The 24,797-nt window shown below is 46.2% G+C and overlaps 1 protein-coding gene across 1 annotated transcript in view; it reads right to left on the bottom strand.

Annotated features, from left to right (window-relative positions):
* LOC139273674 (zinc finger protein 850-like) overlaps nucleotides 1-24,797 on the bottom strand; it is a 179,692-nt gene that overhangs the window by 135,719 nt on the left and 19,176 nt on the right. Inside the window, exon 3 of the mRNA XM_070890711.1 lies at nucleotides 8,696-9,754. Within this exon, the coding sequence (XP_070746812.1) occupies nucleotides 8,696-9,753 (1,058 nt within the window). The 5' untranslated portion in view covers nucleotide 9,754. The remainder of the gene's footprint in view (nucleotides 1-8,695; nucleotides 9,755-24,797) is intronic.

Genomic DNA, 24,797 nt, shown 5'->3' with positions numbered 1-24,797 from the left:
ATGGTAGCCAATTTGCGCACAGCAAACTCCCATAAACAGCAATGTGATGAATATATATTAATGATTTAGATGATGGAATTGAGTGTAATATCTCCAAGTTTGCAGATGACACTAAACTTGGTGGCGGTGTGAGCTGTGAGGAGGACACTAAGAGGCTGCAGGGTGACTTGGACAGGTTAGGCGAGTGGGTAAATACATAGCAGATGCAGTATAATGTGGATAAATGTGAGGTTATCCACTTTGGGGGCAAAAACACGAAGGCAGATTAGGAAAAGGGGAGGTGCAGCGAGACCTGGGTGTCATGGTTCATCAGTCATTGAAAGTTGGCATGCAGGTACAGCAGGCGGTGAAGAAGGCAAATGGTATGTTGGCCTTCATAGCAAGGGGATTTGAGTATAGGAGCAGGGAAGTCTTGCTGCAGTTGTACAGGGCCTTGGTGAGGTCCCACCTGGAATATTGTGTTCAGTTTTGGTCTCCTAATCTGAGGAAGAACGTTCTAGCTATTGAGGGAGTTCAGCGAAGGTTCACCAGACTGATTCCAGGGATGGCTGAGCTGACATATGAGGAGAGACTGGATCAACTGAACCTTTATACACTGGAGTTTAGAAGGATGAGAGGGGATCTCATAGAAACATATAAGATTCTGACTGGACTGGACAGGCTAGATGCGGGAAGAATGTTCCCGATGTTGGGGAAGTCCAGAACCAGGGAACACAGTCTTAGGATAAGGGGCAGGTCGTTTAGGACTGAGATGAGGAGAAACGTCTTCACTCACGAGAGTTGTTAACCTGTGGAATTCCCTGCTGCAGAGAGTTGTTGATGCCAGTTCATTGGATATATTCAAGAGGGAGTTAGATATGGCCCTTACGGCTAAAGGGATCAAGGGGTATGGAGGGAAAGCAGGAAAGGGGTACTGAAGGAATGATCAGCCATGATCTTATTGAATGGTGGTTCAGGCTCGAATGGCCTACTCCTGCAGCTATTTTCTATGTTTCTATGTTTCTAGTCAGGGAGCGTCTGTAGATGAGGGAGAAATAGTGACTGGTCAGGGAGCGTCTGTAAATGAAGGAGAAATGGTAACTAGTCAGAGAGCGTCTGTAAATGATGGAGAAATGGTGACTGGTCAGGGAGCATTTGTAAATGAGGGAGAAATAGTGACTGGTCAGGGAGCATCTGTAAATGAAGGACAAATGGTGACTGGTCAAGGAGAGTCCCTCACCAAAATTACAGAGGGGAAGTTTATAGGGAAGGATAGATTATTGGAAAGAGGGATGGAGCCAGCTTCAAAACCTCCTGGGAAGGAGAGGGAGGGGAACCAGTGTGTGTAGAACTGAACCCAGTCAGAGTCTGCACCTTCAGGGGAGGGGAACCAGTGAGTGTAGAACTGAACCCAGCCAGAATCAGCGCCTTCAGGGGAGGGAGAGAGGGGAACCAGTGAGTGTAGAACTGAACCCAGCCAGAGTCAGCACCTTCAGGGGAGGTGAGGGAGGGGAATCAGTGAGTGTAGAACTGCACCCAGCCAGAGTCAGCACCTTCAGGGGAGGGAGAAAGCTCAGCCAGCAGGAAAAGAAAGTTGGAACTGGTGCAATGTGTTTGGATTTCAGCACAGAGGGAGGTAGTGTGAGTAAAATGAGGATTTACATCTTTGGGAAATAAGTTCTAAATTTCTATCCTGTACTTGTTGTAATAACTTTTGTAAACTCTTTTTACCAGTCTAGACCTGATAGAGGTCTTTAAAATTATGATCGTGTTCGATAGGGTGGACGCAGAGAAAATGTTTCCACTTGTGTGGGAGTCGAAAACTAGCAGCCATTAATATTAGATAGTCACCAGTAAATCCAATGTGGAATTCTTTACCCAGAGCGCTACCATATGGAGTGGTTGAGACGAATAGCACAGATGCATTTCAGGGGAAGTTAGCTATGTACATGAGGGAGAAAGGAATAGAAGGATATGCTGATAGGTTTGGATGAAAATGGGTGGGAGGAGACTCGTGTGGAGCATAAACATCGGCACGGACCAGTGGGAGCCAATATTAGTCAAAAACTACTTCTTGGACATTTCTGACCGTCCAATATTAGTGGGGACTGAACCCATCACACAGCTCTGTGTCAGATTGAATTATTCCTCTCTCCAGCCTGTAACCGATGAAACTTGTAACACTGAGGCTGAAACACTGGGGGTGCAGGCAGTGCTGGGCACAGAGGGAGAAGCAAACCAGGTTCAAAGTGGGCATACTGCCTTTGTCCTAGACCTGACTTTTCCGCTGTTCTGGGGCCCAGTGGACTTTCACTGATCCGGGGCATCTTTGTTGTGTCATAGCTCCATTTGGAACAGCAGAAGACCTTTCAGCCCCTCGGGCCTGCTCCACCATTCAATTAGATCAGGGCTGATCTGTACCTTAACTCCATTTACCCACCTTTGTTCCATAACCCTTGGAACAATTACCTAACAAAAATCTATCATCTCAGTCTTGAAAGCTCCATTTGACCCCCAGCATTCACAGCCATTTGGAGGAGAGTGCCACATTTGCACTGGCCTTTGGGTGAAAAAGTGCTGCCAGATTTCACTCTTCAATGACCAAGCTCTAATTTTAAAATTATGGTTATAAAGAGCTGAAGGTGGAAAAAGACCTGTAGGGAGGGAATTCCAGAGCATAGGGCCTTGGCAGCTGAAAGCACGACTGCCAATGGTGGAGCGATTAAAATAGAGGATGAGCAAGATGCCAGAATTGGAGGAGTATAGATATCTCAGAGGAGGTTAGAGAGATAGGGAGGAGTGAGGCCCTTGGAGGGTCTTGAAAACAAGGGTGAAAATATTAAAGTTGAAGAGTCGCTCTCCTTATCTCTTAGTCATCAATCCATCCCCATCCTGACTATGTTAATCACGGATGGGTTGCGCCATGTATTGCCACATATTTCCAGATCTCATCTCTTATCTTAGTTGAAGAAACAGCATGTCCCTCTTGGGAATGTGTAAGTTTCTGTTAGCAGAATACGAACTTACCACTGGCCTCGCACGGTACCAACAAGTCTGTTGCACGAGCAATTTCCAGTGTTTAGGGTCTTTAGATATGTGGGTCTCTTAGCAACTGCCATTCTTATCTGGGTAAAGGCCTTCTCTTGAGCAGGGTGTTTATCATTTCAGTATTCTCTGTCTTTGAGTTTCCAAACTGTCTTCTGTTCATACACAGACAAGATTCTACTTCCCCTTTTCTCCACATTCGCTCTCTGGCTAAAATGGTCAAGCAAAGCACGCTGGGATATCCCGGCCATTTGGGCCACTTTAAAACATTCTAACAGTGCGGAGCAGGAAGAGAAGCCAGAAGAGAGGTGGAGTCGGACATTTGGCCCCTCGAGCTTGCTCCACCATTCACTGAGATCATGGCTGATCTACCTCAACTCCACCTTCCCGCACTGTCACCATATCCCTTGATTCCCTTAATATCCAAAACTCTAGTGATTCCTGCCTTGAATATAATCAAAGACTGAGCCTTCACAGCCCACCGGGGTAGAGAAATCTAAAGATTCACAACCCTGAGTGAAGAAATTTCTCCTCATCTCAGTCCTAAATGGCTGACCCTTTACTCTGAGACTCCGAGTTTTTTCCTCTATTCATACCCATAGCTGTAACTCTCCATCCCACACTCTCCCTCCTCCGTGTGCTGAAATCCAAACATTTCACATTATCTTCAACTTGTTTTCCTTTTCTCTGGGGTTGCCCCTCTGAGTACTGAATGTTTGAACTCTCAGACTGACCCTCACAGGGCCAGCAGCTACTAACATGACATCACCACCTGCTCAATTGGATATGTTAATTGAAAACGTCCAGTGAGAGAGCTTGGGAGAACTGAGAGATAATTGTAAGGACAACAACAACAACAACAACTTTTATTTATATAGCGCCTTTAACGTAGTAAAATGTCCCAAGGCACTTCACAGCAGTGTTACAAGACAAAACAGATACATTTGCTACATAAGAAGAAATTAAGGCAGATGACCAAAAGCTTTGTCAAAGAGGTAGGTTTTAAGGAGCGTCTTAAAAGAGGAAAGAGAGGGAGAGAGGTTTAGGGAGGGAGTTCTGGAGCTTAGGGCTCAAACAGCTAAAGGCACGGCCACTGATGGTTGAGCAGTTATAATCAGGGATGCTCAAGAGGGCAGAATTTGAAGAGAGCAGACATCTCGTCAAGTTATGAAGCTGAAAGAGATTACAGAGATAGGGAGGAGCAAGGCCATGGAGGGATTTGTAAACTAGGATAAGAATTTTGAAAATGAGGTGTTGCTTAAGGTGGAGATAGACAGATTTTTAAGCACTAAGGGAGTCAAGGGTTATGGGGAGCGGGCAGGGAAGTGGAGCTGAGCCCAAAATCAGATCAGCCATGATCTTATTGAATTGTGTAGCAGGCTCGAGGGGCCAAATGGCCTACTCGTGCTCCTATTTCTTATGTTCTTAACTGGGAGCCAATGTAAGTCAGTGAGCACAGGGGTGCTGGTGAATGGGACTTGGTGTGAGTTAGCACATGGGCTTCCGAGTTTTGGATGACCTCAAGTTTATGTAGTGTAGTGTAGATAGGACTACTGTGACCAACATTAGCGTTATAATTAAACTTTAGAACAAGGATAGTAAAACTCGGAAAGGCACAAAATCAAAGACAGACTTAGAATTAAATGTTTCACTAGTGCAATAACAATTAACTGACAAGAGAGGGAAATCTGCAATTATATAATGCAATAGGGAGTTATACTGATCTTTAGCCCAATGGAAAAATAACACGTTGGTGAGGAATTCAGCAAATGAATTGAGTAAAGTTATAGGTTCTCATTAGTTTCTATCTGCAGTTGTTAACTTTTGATGATATGATGTAATGTGAAATCAAACTGATGATCATATACACATAAGGGACATGTATATAAAGTCACACAATAGTAGAAACTTACAGCATAGGAGGCCATTCAGCCCTTAGAAAAAGCAGTTGTGCTTAGTCCCAGTTTCCTGTTTTTTGTCTGTAACCCTGAAAGTTCCTCATTCTCAAATATCTGTCGAACTCTCTTAAAATTATTTATGGAATCAGCTTCCACCACCCTTTCAGTTAGAGGAGTCGAGATCCTGACCACTCGCTAAGTGAAAACAATTCTTCTCATCTGCCCTCTAGATCTTTTGTCAATGATTTTGAATCCATGACCTATTGTTCTCTTTCAACTTTATCAAACTTCTCATCACCTTGAAAACTTCTATTAGGACACCTCTTAACCTTCCCTGTTCCAAAGGTTCCATGGATGAGGGACTTCAGTCACGGGGATAGACTGGAGAAGCTGGGGTTGTTCTCCTTAGAGCTGAGAAGTCTGAGGAGATTTGATAGCGGTGTTTAAAATCATAAAGTGTTTAGATGGAGCAAATAAAGAGAAACTGTTTCCAGTGGCTGAAGGGTCAATAACTAGCGAGCACAGATTTAAGGTGATTGGCAAAAAACAGGAAACAGGAAGCGAAACATTTTGATGCAACGAGTGGTTAGGATTTGGAATGCATTGCTTGACAGGGTGGTGGATACAGATTCAACAGTAGCCATCAAAGGTGAATTGGATAAACACTTGAAGGAGAAAAAATTGCAGGGATTCAGGGAAAGAGCAGAGGAGTGGGACTAACTGGATCGATCTTCGAAAGAGCCGGTGCCGATTCGATGGGCCGAATGGCCCATTTATGTGCTATAATATTCTAGGATTCTTTACAGACGCTCCCTGCTCATCAATATTTCTCCTTCATTCACAGACACTCCCTGCTCATCAACATTTCTCCTGAATTTACAGACGCTCCCTGCTCATCAATATTTCTCCTTCATTTACAGATGCTCCCTGCTCATCAACATTTCTCTTTGATTTACAGACGCTCCCTGAGAGTTTGAGCCGACATTGCGCATGTGCTGTCCACTCCTTCGGGCCGGAGGAAGCCGGGAGCCGGCGGGCAGGGGGAGAATGTTCCCCGGTTTATATCCGGGCCCGGGACCGCACTCGGTGTTTTCACCCAGAGTTTCTCTAACCCGCTCCCTGGAGCTCGCTCACCTTCCGCGTCACCGTCTGCCGCCGCCCCACCGCGCATTGTCAGCTCACACTGCCCGGGTGATTGACGGTAGCTCCCGACCAATAGCAAGAGCGGGGGCGGGACTGGCGGGTCGGTCGGTTGGTCCTCCAACCAATCGGTGTGTATGAGGGGCGGGGCTTGAGCCTCCCACCCCCAGTGGGCGGTGCTGAGCCCGGATCTCCCTCAGTGAGCACGCGCGGTGGAATTGGACCGGAGGTAGGCTGGGAATCTTTGTAAATACACGGTGTAGGCCTCAGGCCCCGAAGAGCCCACAGGCCCCGCGTTTGCCGGGTGGGCGGGGTCACGGCGCATGCGCGGCTATCTTGGTGCAGGAACCTAGAGTGGGCGGGGCTTCAGAGTCTGTTGCCAACTGGGTCCCAGTGTCCGGGAGATGTAACATCCTGGGCAACATCTTTTTCATCACCTTAGAATCAGAGAGTGGTTACAGCACGGAAGGAGGCTATTCGGCCTATCAAGGCTTTGCAGGCTCACTGCAAGAGCTTTATCTAGTCCCACTCACCCACCCTTTCCCCATAGCCCTGCAGATTTCTCTCCTTCTGGTATTTATCCAACTCCCTTTTGAAAGCCGTGATTGAGTCTGCCTCCACTATCCTTTCAGACAGTGCATTCTAGATCCTAACCACTCACTGCGTAAAAAGGTTTTTTCTCATGTTGCCTTTGGTTCTTCTGCCAATCACCTTAAATTTGTGTCCTCTGGTTCTCAACTGCCAATGGTAACAACCCCAGCTTCTCCAATCTATCCATGTAACTGAAGTCCCTCAACCCTGGAATCATTCTTTTCTGCACCCTCTCTAAGGCCTTCATATATTTACTAAAATGCAGTGCCCAGAATTGGGCACAGTACTCCAGTTGAGGTCAAACCAGTATTTTATACAGGTTCATCATAATATCCATGATTTTGTACTCTATTCATGAAGCCCAGAATCCCGTAAGCTTTATTAACTGCTTTCTCTACCTGTGCTGCCACCTTCAACGATTTGTGCACATATACCCCCAGGTCTCCCTGTTCATGGAACCCCTTTAAAATTGTACCCTTTAGTTTATATTGCCTCTCCTAGTTCTTCCTACCAATATGTACCACTTTGAACTTTTCTGTGTTAAATTTTATCTGCCATGGGTCTGCCCATTTCACAAGCCTGTCTATGTCTTCCTGAAATTTACTATCCTCCTCATTGTTCACTATACTTCCAAGTTTTGAGTCATCTTCAAATTTGAAAGTTGTGCCCTGTTACTTAAGCCTAAGTCATTGCTATATATCAAGAAAAGCAGTGGTCCCAGTACCGACCCTTGGGGAACACACTGTATACCTTCCTGTAGTCCGAAAAACAACTATTCACCACTACTCTGTTTCATGTCACTTAGCTAATTTCGTATCCATGCTGCCACTGTCCCTTTTATTCCATGGCCTTCAATTTTGCTGGTATTGGTAACATGCCCAGGATCACTAAACACAAAACCCAGTCTGTTAATCACTTTCAACTACTGGACTTAGCGTGTGCCCCACAGCGTCTCTTCCACATTCAATATGTGAATAGAGCATCATGCCTACAAAGCTGGGTTAAGTTTATATCCATTCAGCAAATGTATTTAACAAAAGCCTGCAGGCCGATGAGAGACTGTTAAGGTGCCAGTGTGCTGCTGGTTTGATCTGCATTTTTCCTGTAATGGAAAATAACTGAACATTTCTCCCAGTGTAATCTTTGCTGCAATGAAATGTGTGTCTTTTAATAAGCCTTACGTCCTTGCTCATGTCTGCTGCAATTGTGCAGAAAGGGGATGTGTAAAGAGATAGTCTTTGTACGGAGAGTGACACAGCCTTGTGGTCACAGTCAGAACAATGCAATGATTTATTTGTGGTTATGGACTGAGCAGGGTCAGTTCATGAATGCTCAAGCTAAGAGGTGCCAGGGATCGGAGGAGCGGCAGTAAATAAAATCTAAATGTAAATTCCGATGTAGTTTGTCTTCATTTATTCCTATTTTAATCATTTTTGCTGAATGTGGCCCACGGCAAGTGCCAGGATATTGGATCACATCCGCCACAGGAAATGAATGTGACAGCCCTGAGATAGACAATGTCAACCTGATTCCCCCCATTCACCAACCTAACAACTTCTTTACAAACTCAAGCTGTTGAAGATAGGGGCAAGGGGCTCACAGAGCATCCATTTCATCTCTCTAAACACCCTTGGGTAGATATCATCTGGACCTTACATGTCTCAAGATTAACCTACACAGAGAGTTTGCTGTCAGTGAAGAGAGACAAGAAGGACCAAAGTGCCGTTTGTTCCTCTCAGTGTGGCCCTGAAGGACTGTGTCCAGGCTGCAGTTCTGTTCCTGTACGATCCTCCCCCGAGATTGTCCTTTCTGAGCTCCAGCCAGGTGATGCTAAACACTCCAGGTGGGAAAGACAAAAATCTACAACAATATGTTGAAAGCAACGGTAATTTATTTGCCTATATCCCAAATATTAAACTCCAGCCAGTTACAGGGGTTATTAACATCAGCAGAAACAAACCCCAACTGTCAGAATGAACATGGTTCAGTCCTGGATGTGATGAACGGTAGCACGAACAGCAGAATCCAATCCCTGCAGTCACTTATGAACTCGCTGGTGTGTCAGCAGGTTGGATGACCGAGTGAATCCCTTCCCACACTCGGAGCAGGTGAACGGTTTCTCCCCAGTGTGAACTCGCTGGTGTTCAGTGAGGAGGGATGACCGAGTGAATCCCTTCTTACATTCGGAGCAGGTGAATCGCCTCTCCCCAGTGTGAACTCGCTGGTGTGTCAGCAGGCTGGATGACTGAGTGAATCCCTTCCCACACATGGAGCAGATGAATGGTCTCTCCCCAGTGTGAACTCGCTGGTGTTTCAGCAGCTCGAATGAAGTAGAGAAACCCTTCCCACAATCAGAGCAGGTGAACCGCCTCTCCCCAGTGTGACTTCGCTGGTGTGTCAGCAGGTGGGATGAATTAGAGAATCTCTTCCCACACTCAGAACAGGGGAACGGCCTCTCCCCAGTATGAACTCGCTGGTGTACAGTGAGATGGGATGAATGAGTGAAACCCTTTCCACACTCCGAGCAGGTGAACGGCCTCTCCCCAGTGTGAAGTCGTTGGTGTATCAGCAGGTGGGTTGACTGAGTGAATCCCTTCCCACACTCAGAGCAGGTGAATGGTCTCTCCCCTGTGTGAACTCGCTGGTGTACCAGCAGGTTGGATGACTGAGTGAATCCCTTCCCACACTCAGAGCAGGTGAACGGCCTCTCCCCAGTGTGAACCCGCTGGTGTGTCAGCAGGTCGAATGAAGTAGTGAACCCCTTCCCACACTCAGAGCAGGGGAATGGCCTCTCCCTAGTGTAAATTTGCTGGTGTTCAGTGAGAAGGGATGACTGAGTGAACCCCTTCCCACACTTAGAGCAGGTGAATGGCCACTCCCTAGTGTGAACTCGCTGGTGTCTTGATAAGTCAGAGGATCGGCTGAAGTCTTGTCCACACACAGAGCACGTGTAGCATTTCGCCCCACTGTGAATGGTGCATTTTGCTTCCATATTCGAAGGCCGATGATAGTCATGTCCCGATGAATCGAGTGACACTGTCAGATCTTGACATGATGTTTGGTTTGAGTTTCGCATCTGCAAATCCTCCCCTTCTATCATGCTGCAAAATGAATTTTAAACAGGAAGTCGGGAGTGTGAGAGAGAATCCACAAAAACATCAAAGTAGTTGTGAAATTGAGCTTATTGAATCTGATCATTTATGGGGCTGGAGAAATGTCACCATGAAAGCTGCCAGATTGCAGTAAAAACCTAACTGATCACTGTAGTCCTTCAGGGAAGGGAACCCACCTTACTTGACAGTCCCATATTAGAAATTGTCGGTTCTACTGGATTCAGAAGTACTGGGGATAAAACCCAGCAGCTTCTCCTCCATCCCCACTCCAGCTGAAACTGATGCAACAAACAGACAGCAGGCCTGGGACCGATTTCCGCATCCAGCGTTCACTCTGATACAGAACATCTGGAATTGCTGGGCCTGTTGTATAAATGCAAGTTGTTGTTGTCCCTGGGTTTCCTGGTGCTGGGCCTAGCAACACTGAGTCGTATCCCGAGAGCCACACTCAGTGTTGCTGATGCAGCGGTCGCTCTGGGGGATTCCACCACTGGGGGTGTACATGAGGATTCCAGCCCTGGGGCTGTACCTGGGGATTCCAACACTGGGACCGTACATGAGGATTCTAACCCTGTGAGTATACATGGGTATTCTAACTCTGTGAGTATACATGGGGATTCCAACCCTGGGATTGTACATGGGGATTCTAACCTTGGGACTGTTCATGGGGATTCTAACCCTGGGACTGCACATAAGGATTCTAACCTGGGATTGTACATGGTGATTCTAACCTGTGATTGTACATGGGGATCCTAACCCTCGGACTGTATATCGGGATTCCACCCGAGGACTGAATATTGGGATTCTAACCCTGGGACTCTACATGGGGATTCCAAACCTGGGACTGTACATGGAGATTTCAACCCTGGGACTGTACATGGGTATTTCAACCCTGGGACTGTACATAAAAAATAGGAACATATGAAATAGGAGCAAGAGTAGGCCGTATGCCTCGAGCTTGCTCCGCAATTCAAAAAAATAATGGCTGTTCGTCGACCTCTACTCCACTTTCCCACCTGATCTTCAAATCTCTTGATTCCTCGAGAATCCAAACATCAATCTCAGTTTTGAATATACTCGAAGGCTCAGCATCCACAGCCCTCTGCGGCAGGGATTCGAAATGCTCACAACCCTGAGTGAAGGATTTCCTCATCTCTGTCTTAATTGGCCTTATCCTGAGACTATGCCCCTGAGTTGTACACACTCCAGCCAGGGGACACAACTTACCCTGTCAATCCCCTTCAGATGTGGAACATGGGGATTCCAAATGTGGCACTGTACGTGGGGATTCTAACGCTGCGACTGTAGATGGTGATTCTAAACCTGGGACTGTACCTGGGGATTCTAACCATGGGACTGTACCTGGGGATTCTAACCATGGGACTATGCATGGGATTTAAACTTTGTGACTTTACATGGGGATTCTAACCCTGGGACTGTACATGGGGATTTAAACTTTGCGACTGTACAGACATATTCTAACTCTGGGTCAGTACATGGGTATTCGAACCCTGGGGCTGTACATTGAGGATTCTAATCTTGCAATTGTACGTGGGGATTCGAACCCTGGGACTATACATGGTGATTCCAACCCTGGGACTGTACATGGGGATCCTAACCCTAGGATTGTACATGGGGAACCTAATCCTGGGATTGTACATGGAGATCATAACCATGGGACTGTACATGGGGATTCCAACCCTGGGACTGTACAGGGGGGGGCAATTGCATCCAATTATGTTACAATTGTGTTGCAAACCGTAAGGTCAACACTCACTCGCTCCTTCAGGAGAGATTGTGAAGAAATCCGGTGTGTGGAGAATGAGAATAAAATAACTGAGTCACTGATGTTCTCTCCCGGGTATTGGAACTGAGTTGGGAACAGACAAGGAATCCCTCCCACTCGTTGTTCCTGCACGAATATGGCCGTGCGTGCGCACTGCTTCTTGCTGATTCACGATGGCGGAGCACTGAACCTTCCCAAAGATGGCAGCCGTTAATCTGGGCTTGTTACAGGGAGAAAGCACCGAAGCTGCAAACGCGAGACCTTCCGCTTATTATTCGGGCTTTCCGGCCTACATCAGTTCTTTATGAAGCCTCCCCGTCACCCACCAGGTCCTTTACTCTCCGGCTCCTCGCATCCGTCGGCCGCTTTACGGAGCCCGTCTGCAGCCTGTGGCCTATTCCCGCACTCACACTGCGCATGCTCCAAACACAGCCTGCTACCGCGCCTGTGCACTGGGCTCCTGTAGTCTGGGTGCAGCACATTCTCCCCCGCAGGGCATGCTGGGTAATAGCCCATATTCGTGAATAGGAAATAATTTTCTGTGACTGACTTGAGCTAAGTTAACAATTTATAGAGAAACCCATGTACACAGTCACTCTGTCATGGTTCAGTCCCGGATGTGATTAATAACAGAAGTGGCTCGGTAGCATCACTAGTGACTGAGCAGGCCGACTCCTGAAGGACATAGCTGTCAGACTGGGTTTGCAGCAGGTGATGAAAGAACCAACACGAGGGGAAAACCTACTCGACCTCGTCCTCATCAATCTATCTTTCGCAGATGCATCTGTCCTTGACAACATTGGTAGCAGTGATTGCTGCACAGTTATAGTGGAGATGAAGTCCTGTTTTCACGCTGAAGATACCCTCCATCATGTTGTGCGGCACTAGCATTATACTAAATGGGATAAATAGGAAATACCACCAACAATGTCTCCGCAAGATCCTACAAATCCCCTGGGAGGACAGACGCACCAACATTAGCATCCTCGATCAGGCCAACATCCCCTGCATTGAAGCACTGACCACACTTGATCAGGTCCGCTGGGCAGACCACATTGTCCACATACCAGACATGAGACTCGCAAAGCAAGTGCTCTACTCGGAACTCCTTCATGGCAAAGGAGCCAAAGGTGGGCAGAGGAAACGTTAGAAGGACACCCTCAAAGCCTCCCTGATAAAGTGCAACATCCCCACTGACACCTGGGAGTCCCTGGCGAAAGACCGCCCTAAGTGGAGGAAGTGCATCCGGGAGAACGCTGAGCACCTCGAGTCTCATCGCCGAGAACATGCAGAAATCAAGTGCAGGCAGCGGAAAGAGCATGCGGCAAACCTGTCCCACCCACCCTTCCCCTCAATGACTATCTGTCCCACCTGTGACAGGGACTGTGGTTCTCATATTGGACTGTTCAGCCACCTAAGGACTCATATTAAGAGTGGAAGCAAGTTTTCCTCACTTCTAAAGGACTGCCTATGATAATAATGAAATGGGATAGATTCAGAACAGATACAGCAGCTCAAAACTGAGCATCCATGAGGCGCTGTAGGTCATCATCAGCAGGAGAATTGCATTCTGCAACAATCTGTAACTTCATGTCCAGGCATAAAACTTGTATTTATATAGCACCTTTAATGTAGTGAAATGTTCCAAGGCGCATCACAGGAGTATTATGAGATTTTTTTTAAATTTGACACCGAGCCGCCTAAGTAGAAATTAGCGTAGGTGACCACAAGCTTAATCAAAGAGGTATGTTTTAAGGAGCATTTTAAAGGAGGAAAGATAGATAGAGAGTTAGAGAGGTTTAGGCAGGGAGTTCTGGAGCTTGGGGCCTAGGAAACAGAAGCAATGGCCACCACTGTTTAAGCAATTGTAATCAAGAGGGCAGAATTAGTGGAGAGCAGGCAGCTCGGAGAGATGTAGAGTTGGAGGAGATTACAGAGATAGTGAGGGGGGAGGCCATGGAGGGATTTGAAAATAAGGATGAGAATTTTAAAATTGAGGCATTGCTTAACTGGAAGACAATGTAGGTCAGCGAGCACAGGGATGATGGGCAAGCGGGACTTAATGCGAGTTAGGACCCGGGCAGCCGAGTTTTGGATCATCTCTTGTTTACGTTGGGTAGACTGTGGGAGGCCAGCCTGGAGTGCATTGGAAAAGTCAAGTCTAGATGTAACAAAGGCGTGGATGAGGGCTTCAACAGCAGATGAGCTGAGGCAAGGGCGGAGATGGATGATGTTACAGAAGTGAAAATAGGAGGTCTTAGTTTTGCTGCGGAAATGTGGTTGAAAGCTCATTTTAGGGTCAAATATGACACCAAGGTTGAGAACAGTGTGGTTCAGCCTCAGACAGAAGTTGGGGAGAGGGATGGAGTCAGTTGGTATGGAACGGAATTTGTGGTGGGGACCGAAAACAATAGTTTCAGTCTTCCCAATATCAATTAGTATATCCCTGACTGTACCATTACCATGAAGGCACGGGACCAACTCTGGTTCAATGAGGAGTGCAGAAGAGCATACCAGGAGCAACAACAAGCGTACCAAGCTGGGGGAGCTGCAACACAAGACTGCATGCATGCTAAGCAGCATGCTATAACAGAGCTAAGCAATTCCGCAATCAACAGATCAGATCAAAGCTCTGCACATGCGGTTGTGAATGGTGGTGGACAATTAAGCCACTAACGGGGGAGGCTCCTTGAATATCCCCATCCTCAATGATGGCGGAGCTCAGAATGCAAGTGCAAAAGACAAGGCTGAAGCATTTTCAACCATCTTCAGCAGGTAGGTACAGCAAGTAATCAGGCAAATGAAATGCTGGGCTTTATTGCAAGGGAGATGAGTATAAAAGCAGGGGAGTCCTGCTTGAACTGTATAGGGCATTGGTAAAACCTCACCTGGAGTACTGTGTACAGTTTTGGTCTCCTTATTTAAGGTAGGATATACTTGTATTGGAGGCAGTTCAGAGAAGGTTCATGAGGTTGATTCCTGAGATGGAGGGGTTGTCATATGAAGAAAGGTTGAGCAGTTTGGGCCTATATGCCTTGGAGTTTAGAAGAATGAGAAGTGATCTTATTGAAACATATAAGATTCTGAGGGGGCTTGACAAGGTAGATACAGAGAGATAGTTTCCCCTCGTGGGGGAATCTAGAACTAGAGGGCATAGTTTCAGAATAAGGGGTCGCCCATTTAAAACAGAAATGAGGAGGAATTTCTTCTCTCAGAGGGTCATGAATCTTTGTCATTCTCTACCCCAGAGAACATAAGAAATAGGAGCAGGAGTAGGCCATACGGCCCCTCGAGCCTGTTCCACCATTTAATAAGATCATGGCTGATACAGTCACGGACTCAGGTCCACTTCCCTGCCCGCTCCCCATAACCCTTTATTCCCTTATCGGTTAAGAAACTGTCTATCTCTGTCTTAAATTTATTCAATGACCCAGCTTCCACAGCTCTCTGAGGCAGTGAATTTCACAGATTTACAACCCTCTGGGAGAAGAAATTCCGCCTCATCTCAGTTTTAAATGGGTGGCCCCTTATTCTAAGATCATGCCCCCTAATTCTAGTCTCCCCTATCAGTGGAAACATCCTCTCTCCATCCACCTTGTCAAGCCCCCTCATAATCTTATATGTTTCAATAAGATCACCTCTCATTCTTCTGAATTCCAATGAGTAGATGCCCAACCTTCTCAACCTTTCCTCATATCAAACCTTTCATCTGTGGAATAAACCTAGTGAATCTTCTCTGAACTGCCTACAAAGCAGTTAAATATGGAAACCAAAACTGCACGCAGTATTCCAGGTGTGGCCTCACCAATTCCTTGTATAGCTGTAACAAGGCTTCCCTGCTTTTACACTCCATCCCCTTTGCAATAAAGACCAAGATTCCATTGGCCTTCCTGATCACTTGCTGTATCTGCATACTAACCTTTGTGTTTCATGCACCAGGACACCCAGGTCCCACTATATTGCAGCACTATGCAATCTTTCTCCATTTAAATAATAACTTGCTCTTCGATTTTTTTCTGCCAAAGTGCATAGCCTCGCACTTTCCAACATTATACTCCATCTGCCAAATTTTTGCCCACTCACTTAGCCTGTCTATGTCCTTTTGTAGGTTTTTTGTGCCCTCCTCACACATTGATTTTCCTTCCATCGTTGTAATCATCATCATAGGCAGTCCCTCGGAATCGAGGAAGACTGGCTTCCACTCTTAGAATGAGTCCTTACATAGCTAAACAGTCCAATACGAGAGCCACAGGTGGAACAGACAGCCGTTGAGGGGAAGGGAGGGTGGCACAGGTTTGCCGCACATTCTTTCCACTGCCTGCGCTTGTCTTCTGCATGCAGTCAGCGATGAGACTCAAGGCATTCAGTGCCCTCCCGGATATGCTTCCTCCACTTAGGGTGGTCTTTGGCCAGAGACTCCCAGGTGCTGGTGGGGATGTTGCACTTTGTCAGGGAAGCTTTGAGGGTGTTCTTGTAACGTTTCCTCTGTCCACCTTTGGCTCGTTTGCCATGAAGGAGTTCAGAATAGAGTGCTTGCTTTGCGAGTCTCGTGTCTGGCATGCAGACAATGTGGCCTGCCCAGCAGAGCTGATCAAGTGTGGTCAGTGCTTTAATGCTGGGGATGTTGGCCTGGATGAGGACACTGATCTTTGTATCTTCACTGTGGAGGCTCGATCTTTGAATATATTTAAGGTGGAGATAGACAGATCTTTGAATGATAAGGGAGTCATGGATTATAGAGACCAGGCGGGGAAGTGGAGTTGAGGCCAGAATCAGATCAGCCATGATCTTATTGAATGGCGGAGCAGGCTCACGGGGCCAAATGACCGACTCCTGCTCCTATTTCTTACGTTCTTATGTTCAGCCAGAAGTGTCGAGTGGATGATCCATATCGGCCTTCTCCTGAGGTCCCCACTATCACAGGAGCCAGTCTTCAGCTAATTCGATTCACTCCATGTGATATCACGAAGCTGCTGAGCGCACTGGATACAGGAAAGGCTATGGGCGTCAACAACAAACTGACTGTTGTGGCTGAAGATTTGCGCCTCAAGCCAAGCTGTTCCAGCACAGCTATGACACTGGCATCTATCCGTCAATTTGGAAAACTGCCCAGATATGTCCTGTCCACAAAAAGCAGGACAAATTTAATCCGGCCAATTACTGCCCCATCAGTCTATTCTCAATCATCAGCAAAGTGATGGAAGGTGTCATCAACAGTGCTATCAAGTGACACTTGCTCACAAATAACCTGCTCATCGATAGTGAATTTGGGTTCCGCCAGGACCACTTTGCTCCAGGCTTCATTACAGCCTTGGTCCAAACATGGACAAAAGAGCTGAATTCCAGAGGTAAGGTGAGAGTGACTGCCCTCAACATCAAGACAGTATTTGACCAAATGTGGCATCAAGGAGCCCTAGTAAAACTGAAGTCAATGGGAATCAGGGGGAAAACTCTCCACTGGCTGGAGTCATACCTAGCACAAAGGAAGATGGTTGTGGTGGTTGGAGGTCCATCACCACAGCCCCAGGACATCGCTGCAGGAGTTCCTCAGGACAGTGCCCAAGGCCCAGCAATCTTCGGTTGCTTCATCAATGACCTTCCTTCCATTATCATGTCAGAAGTGGGAATATTCACTGATGATTGCAGAGTGTTCCGTTCCAAATGCAACCTCTCAGAAAATTAAGCAGTCCATGCTGGTATGCAGCAAGACCTGGACGACATTCAGGCTTGGGCTGAGATGTGGCAAGTAACATTCACACCACACAAGTGCCAGGCAATGACCATCTCCAACAAACGAGAGTCTAACTACCTCCCCTTGACATTCAACGTCATTACCATCACCGAATCCCTCACCATCAACATCCTGGGGGTCACCATTGACCAGAAACTGAACTGAATCAGCCACATAAATACTGTGGCAACAAGAGCAGGTCAGAGGCTGGCTATTCTGTGGCAAATGTCTCACCTCCTGACTCCCCAAAGCCTTTCCACCATCTAAAAGGCACAAGTCAGGAGTGTGATGGAATACTCTCCACTTGCCTGTATGAGTGCAGCCACAATAACACTCAAGATGCTCGATACCATACAGGACAAAGCAGCCCGTTTGATTAGTACCCCATCCACCACCTTAAACATTCACTCCCTCCACCACCAGTGCACCGTGGCTGCAGTGTACACCATCTACAAGATGCATTGCAGCATTTTGCCACGGCTTCTTCGGCAGCACCTCCCAACCTGCGACCTCTACCACCTGGAAGGACAAGGGCATCAGGCACATGGGAACATCACCACCTCCATGTTCCCCTCTAAGTCACATACCATCCTGACTTGGAAGTATGTCGTCGCTGGGTCAAAATCCTGGAACTCCCTCCCTAATAGCACTGTGGAAGTACCTTCACCACAAAGACTGCAGCGGTTCAAGAAGGTGGCTCACCACCATCTTCTCAAGGGCAATTAGGGATGGGCAATAAATGTTGGCCTTGCCAGTGACGCCCACATCCCTTGATTAGATATAAAAAAAGATACTGAATAAAGCTTCCTCAACACTGTTTCATCAAACACTCCCAGGGCAGTACAGCACTGATTAGATGCAGAATAAAGTTCCCTCTACTATGTCCCGTCAAGTACTCCCAGGGCAGGTACATAGAATATAAAGCACAGAAATAGGCCATTTTGCGCAACCAATCGATGCCAGTGTTTATGCTCCACTCGAGCCCTCTCCTGTCTTTCCTCATCTAACTATCAGCACAACCCTCTATTCCCTTCTCTCTCATATACTTATCTAGCCTCCTCTTAAATGCATCTAAATTATTCGCTTCAACCCCTCCCTGTGGTAGCGAGTTCCACATTCCCAACACTCTCTGAGTAAAGAAATTTCTTCTGAATTTCCTATTTGATTTCTTGGTGACTATCTTGTATTGATGGCCTATAGTTTTGCTCTTCCCCATAAGTGGAAACACTCTCTCTATATCCACTCTATCAAAACCTTTCATAATTTTAAAGACCGCTATTAGGTCACCCCTCCACCTTCTCTTTACAAGAGAAAAGTGACCCAGCCTGTTCATTCTTTCCCTTTAGGCATAAACTTGTATTTCTGGTATCATCATTGTAAATCTCATTTCCACCCCTGCCAGTGCCTCTATATCCTTTTTATAATATGGTGACCTGAATTGTACACAGTACTCCAAATGTGGTCCAACCAAGGTTCGATACAATTTTAGCAAAACTTCTCTACTTTGCAATTCAATCCCCATGAAATAAACCTTAGTGCTCGGTTTGCTCTTTTTATGGCGTTGCTAACCTGTGTCGCTACTTTTAGTGATTTGTGTACTTGTATTACGACATCACTTTGCTCTTCTAGCCCATTTAGATTCTTGTTTTCCAACTAATATCTGACCACCTTATTTTTTTTTACCAAAATGTAATATCTCAAATTTATTGGTGTTGAAATTCACTTGCCAATTATATGCCCATTCTGCAAGTCTCTCAGGCCAACATCCCCAGCTCTGAAGCATTGACCGCGCTCGATCAGCTCCAATGGATGGGCCACATTGTCCGCATGCCCGATGCTGGACTCCAGAAACAAGCACTCTACTCTGAGCACTGTCCTGGCAAGTGAGTCTCAGGAGGGCAGAGAAAATGCTTCAAGGACACCCTCAATGCCTCCTTGATAAACATAGAAAATAGGTGCAGGAGTAGGCCATTCGGCCCTTCGAGCCTGTACCACCATTCAATAAGATCATGATTGATCATTCACCTCAGTACCCCTTTCCTGCTTTCTCTCCATATCCTTTGATCCCCTTAGCCATAAGGGCCATATCTAATTCCCTCCTGAATATATCCAATGAACTGGCATCAACAACTCTCTGCGGTAGGGAATTCCACAGGTTAACAATCCTCTGAGTGAAGAAGTTTCTCCTCATCTCAGTCCTAAATGGCTTACCCCTTATCCTTAGGTTGTGTCCCCTGGTTCTGGACTTCCCCAACTTCGGGAACATTCTTCCTGCACCTAACCTGTCCAGTCCCATCAGAATTTTATATGTTTCTACGAGATCCCCTCTCATCCTTCTAAACTCCAGTGAATACAGGCCCAGTCGCTCCAGTCTCTCCTCATATGTCAGTCCAGCCATCCCGGGAATCAATCTGGTGAACCTTCTCTGCACTCCCTCAACAGCAAGAACGTCCTTCCTCAGATTTGGAGACCAAAACTGAACACAATATTCCAGGTGACGCCTCACTAAGGCCCTGTACAACTGCAGTAAGACCTCCCTGCTCCTATGCTCAAATCCCCTAGCTATGAACGTCAACATACCATTTGCCTTAATACATTCATATCTTCTTTGTAGGTAGTACCCTGGAGTCGAGGATGATTAGCTTCCACACTAAAATGAGTTCTAAGGTGACTGATGAGTCCAATACCATACCTACAGTCTCTGTCACAGGTGGGGCAGGGGGTGGTTGAAGGGATGGGTGGGTGGGGTACTTGGTTTGTCGTATGCTCCTTCCGCTGTTTATACTTGGCTTCCGCGTGCTGCCGACGAAGAGACTTGAAGTGACTGACGCCTTCGCGGATGATTCTCCTCCACTTTCAGTGGCTTTGCGCCAGGGATTCTCAAGAGTCGGTCGGGATGTAACATTTAATCTACATATTGATTGGGCTAATCAAACTGGTAGCAATGCAGTGGAGGAGAATTTCCAGGAGTGTATTAGGGATGGTTTTCTCGACCAATATGTCGAGGAACCAACTAGAGGACTGGCCATCCGAGACTGGGTGATGTGTAATGAGAAAGGACTAATTAGCAATCTTGTTGTGCGAGGCCCCTTGGGAAAGAGTGACCATAATATGGTAGAATTTTTTATTAAGATGGAGAGTGACACAGTTAATTCAGAGTCTAGGGTCCTGAACTTAAGGAAAGGTAACTTCAATGGTATGAGACATGAATTGGCTAGAATAGACTGGCGAGTGATACTTAAAGGGTTGACAGTGGATAGGCAATGGCAAACATTTAAAGATCACATGGATGAACTTCAACAACTGTACATCCTTGTCTGGGGAAGGTGGCTCAACCGTGGCTAACAAGGGAAATTAGGGATAGTGTTAAATCCAAGGAAGAGGTATATAAATTGGCCAGTAAAGCAGCAAACCTGAGGACTGAGAGAATTTTATAATTTAGCAGAGGAGGACAAAGGGTTTAATTAGGAGGGGGAAAATAGAGTATGAGAGGAAGCTTGCAGGAAACATAAAAACTGACTGCAAAAGCTTCTGTAGATATGTGAAGAGAAAAAGATTAGCGAAGACAAATGTCAGTCAGTCAGATTCAGGTGAATTTAGAATGGGGAATAAAGAAATGGTGGACCAATTAAACAAATACTTTGGTTCTGTCTTCACGAAGGAAGACACAAATAACCTTCCAGAAATAATAGGGGACCAAGGGTCTAGTGAGAAGGAGGACCTGGAGGAAATCCTTATTAGGCGGGAAATTGTGTTAGGGAAATTGATGGGATTGAAGGCCGATAAGTCCCCGGGGCTTGATAGTCTGCATCACAGAGTACTTAAGGAAGTGGTCCTGGAAATAATGGATGCATTGGCGATCATTTTCCAACAGTCTATCGACTCTGGATCAGTTCCTATGGACTGGAGGGTAGCTAATGTAACACCACTTTTTAAGAAAAAAGGGAGAGAGAAAGCGGGTAATTATAGACCGGTTAGCCTGACATCAACAGTGGGGAAAACGTTGAAATTAATTATTAAAGATGAAATAGCAGCGCATTTGGAAAGCAGTGACAGAATCGGTCCAAGTCAGCATGGATTTATGAAAGGGAAATCATGCTTGAAAAATCTTCTAGAATTTTTTGAGAATGTAGAGTGGACAATGGAGAACCAGTGGATGTGGTGTATTTGGACTTTCAAAAGGCTTTTGACAAGGTCCCACACAAGAGATTGGTGTGCAAAATTAAAGCACATGGTATTGGGGGTAATGTACTGATGTGGATAGAGAACTGGTTGGCAGACAAGAAGCAGAGAGTCGGGATAAGTGCATCCTTTTCAGAATGGCAGGCAGTGACTTGTGGGGTGCCGCAGGGCGCAGTGCTGGGACCCCAGCTATTTACAATATACATTAATGATTTAAATGAAGGAATTGAGTGTAATATCTCCAAGTTTGCAGATGACACTAAGCTGGGTGGTGGTATGAGCTGTGAGGAGGACGCTAAAAGGCTGCAGGGTGACTTGTATAGGTTAGGTGAGTGGGCAAACGCATGGCAGATGCAGTATAATATGGATAAATGTGAGGTTATCCACTTTGGTGGCAAAAACACGAAGGCAGAATATTATCTGAATGGTGGCAGATTAGGAAAAGGGGAGGTGCAACGAGACCTGGATGTCATGGTACATCAGTCATTGAAAGTTGGCATGCAAGTACAGCAGGCGGTGAAGAAGGCAAATGGTATGTTGGCCTTCATAGCTAGGGGATTTGAATATAGGAGCAGGGAGATCTTACTGCAGTTGTACAGGGTCTTAGTGAGGCCTCACCTGGAATATTGTGTTCAGTTTTGGTCTCCAAATCTGAGGAAGGATGTTCTTGCTATTCAGGGAGTGCAGCGAAGGTTCACCAGACTGATTCCCGGGATGTGAGGACTGACATATGAGGGGAGACTAGATCGACTGGGCCTATATTCACTAGAAGAATGAGAGAGGATCTCATAAAAACATATAAAATTCCGACGGGACTGGACAGGTTAGGTGCAGGAAGAATGTTCCCGATGTTGGGGAAGTCCAGAACCAGGGGACACAGTCTAAGGTTAAGGGGTGAGCCAGTTAGGACTGAGATGAGGAGAAACTTCTTCACTCAGAGAGTTGTTAACCTGTGGAATTCCCTACCGCAGAGAGTTGTTGATGCAGTTCGTTAGATATATGCAAGAGGGAGTTAGATATGGCCCTTATGGCTAAAGGGATCAAGGGGTATGGAGAGAAAGGGGTACTCAGGTGAATGATCAGCCATGATCTTATTGAATGACGGTGTAGGCTTGAAGAGCCGAATGGCCTGCTCCTGCACCTATTTTCTATGTTTCTATAAGAACAGAAGAACATAAGAATTGGAGCAGGAGTAGGCGATTCGGCCCCTCGAGCCTGCTCCGCCATTCAATAAGATCATGGCTGATCTTCTACCTCAACTTCACTTTCCTGCACTGTACCCATATCCCTTGATTCCCTTAATATCCAAAAATCTACTGATCTCTGCCTTGAATATACTCAAAGACTGAGCCTTTACAGCCCTCTGGGGTAAAAAATTCCAAAGATTCAGCACCCTCCGAGTGAAGAAGTTTCTCCTCAACTCAGTCCTAAATGGCCGACCCCTTATTCTGAGACTGTGTCCACTGGTTCTAGACTCCCCAGCCAGGGGAAACATCCTCCCTGCATCGACCTTGTCAAGCTTTGTAAGAATGTTACATGTTTCAATGAGATCACCTCTCATTCTTCTAAACTCTAGAGCATATAGGCCTAGTGTACTCAATCTCTCCTTATTGGACAATGCCCCCATCCCAGGAATCAGTCTGGTGAACCTTCGTTGCACTCCCTCTATGGCAAGTATATTCTTCCTTAGGTAAGGAGACCTAAACTGTACACAATATTCCAGATGTGGTCTCACCAGGGCCTTATATAACTGCAGTCAGATATTTTTACTTATACTCAAATCCTCTTGAAATAAAGGCCTACATACCATTTGTTTTCTTAAATGCTTGCTGTACCTGCATGTTACCTTTCAGTGATTCATGTACAAGGACACCCAGGTCCCTCTGAACACCAACGTTTCCCAATCGCTCACCATTTAAAAAATACTCTGTTTTTCCAATTTTCCCACCAAAGTGGATAACTTCACATTTCTCCACATTATATTCCATTTGCCATGTTCTTACCCACTCACTTAGCCTGTCTGTATCCCGTTGAAACCTCTTTGCATCCTCCTCACAACTTACATTCCCACCTAGCTTTATATCATCAGCAAACTTGGATATATAACATTTGGTCCCCTCATCCAAATCATTGATTTGATTCTGAATAGCTGGGGCCCAAGCACCGATCCTTGCCGCACCCCACTAGTAACAGCCTGCCAACCCGAAATTGACCTGTTTATTTGTTTTCTGTCAGTTAACCAATCCTAAATCCATGCAAGTAAAGTACCCCCAATCCCATGAGCCCTAATTGTGTTTAATAACCTTTTGTGTGGCACCGTATTGAATGCTTTCTGAAAATCCAAACACTGGTTCCCCCTTATCTATTCTATTAGTTATAACCTCAAAAAACTCTAACAGATTTGTCCCTTTCATAAATCCATGTCGACTCTGCCCAATCCTATTGTTATTTTCTAATTGCCCTGTTACCATGTCCTTAATAATAGATTCTAGCATGTTCCCTCCGTCTGATGTCAGGCTAACTGGTCTGTAGTTCCCCATTTTCTCTCTCCTTTCTTTCTTAAATAGTGGGGTTACATTAGTTACCTTCCAATCTGCGGGAACCTTTCTGGAATCTATGGAATTTTGGAAGATGACAGCCAATGCATCCACTATCGCAATGGCCACCTCTTTCAAAACCCTAGGATGTAGGCCCATCAGGTCAAGATCAAAATCTCCAGATGACGCCAAAAGAGGGACATAGAAACATAGAAAATAGGTGCAGGAGTTGGCCATTCGGCCTTTCGAGCCTGCACCACCATTCAATATGATCATGGCTGATCATTCACCTCAGTACCCCTTTCCTGCTTTCTCTCCATACCCCCTGATCCCTTTAGCCGTAAGGGCCATATCTAACTCCCTCTTGAATATATCCAATGAACTGGCATCAACAACTCCCTATGATAGGGAATTCCACAGGTTAATAACTCTCTGAGTGAAGAATGTTCTCCTCATCTCAGTCCTAAATGGCTTACCCCTTATCAGTAGACTACGTTCCCTGGTTCTGGACTTCTCCAACATTGGGAACATTCTTCCTGCATCTAACCTGTCCAGTCCCGTCAGAATTGTATATGTTTCTATGAGATCCCCTCTCATTCTTCTAAATCCAATGAATACAGGCCCAGTCGATCCAGTCTCTCCTCATATGTCAGTCCTACCATCCCTGGAATTAGTCTGGTGAACCTTCGCTGCACTCCCTCAATAACAAGGCCTCAGCAAGGGCCTGTACAATTGCAGTAAGACCTCCCTGCTCTTATACTCAAATCCCCTAGCTATGAAGGCCAACATACCATG

The sequence above is a fragment of the Pristiophorus japonicus genome, chromosome 9 (assembly GCF_044704955.1).
Source record: "Pristiophorus japonicus isolate sPriJap1 chromosome 9, sPriJap1.hap1, whole genome shotgun sequence".
NCBI lineage: Eukaryota > Metazoa > Chordata > Chondrichthyes > Pristiophoridae > Pristiophorus > Pristiophorus japonicus.
Note: the sequence above shows the minus strand (reverse complement) of the source record. Positions and strands in the feature narration are given on the sequence as shown.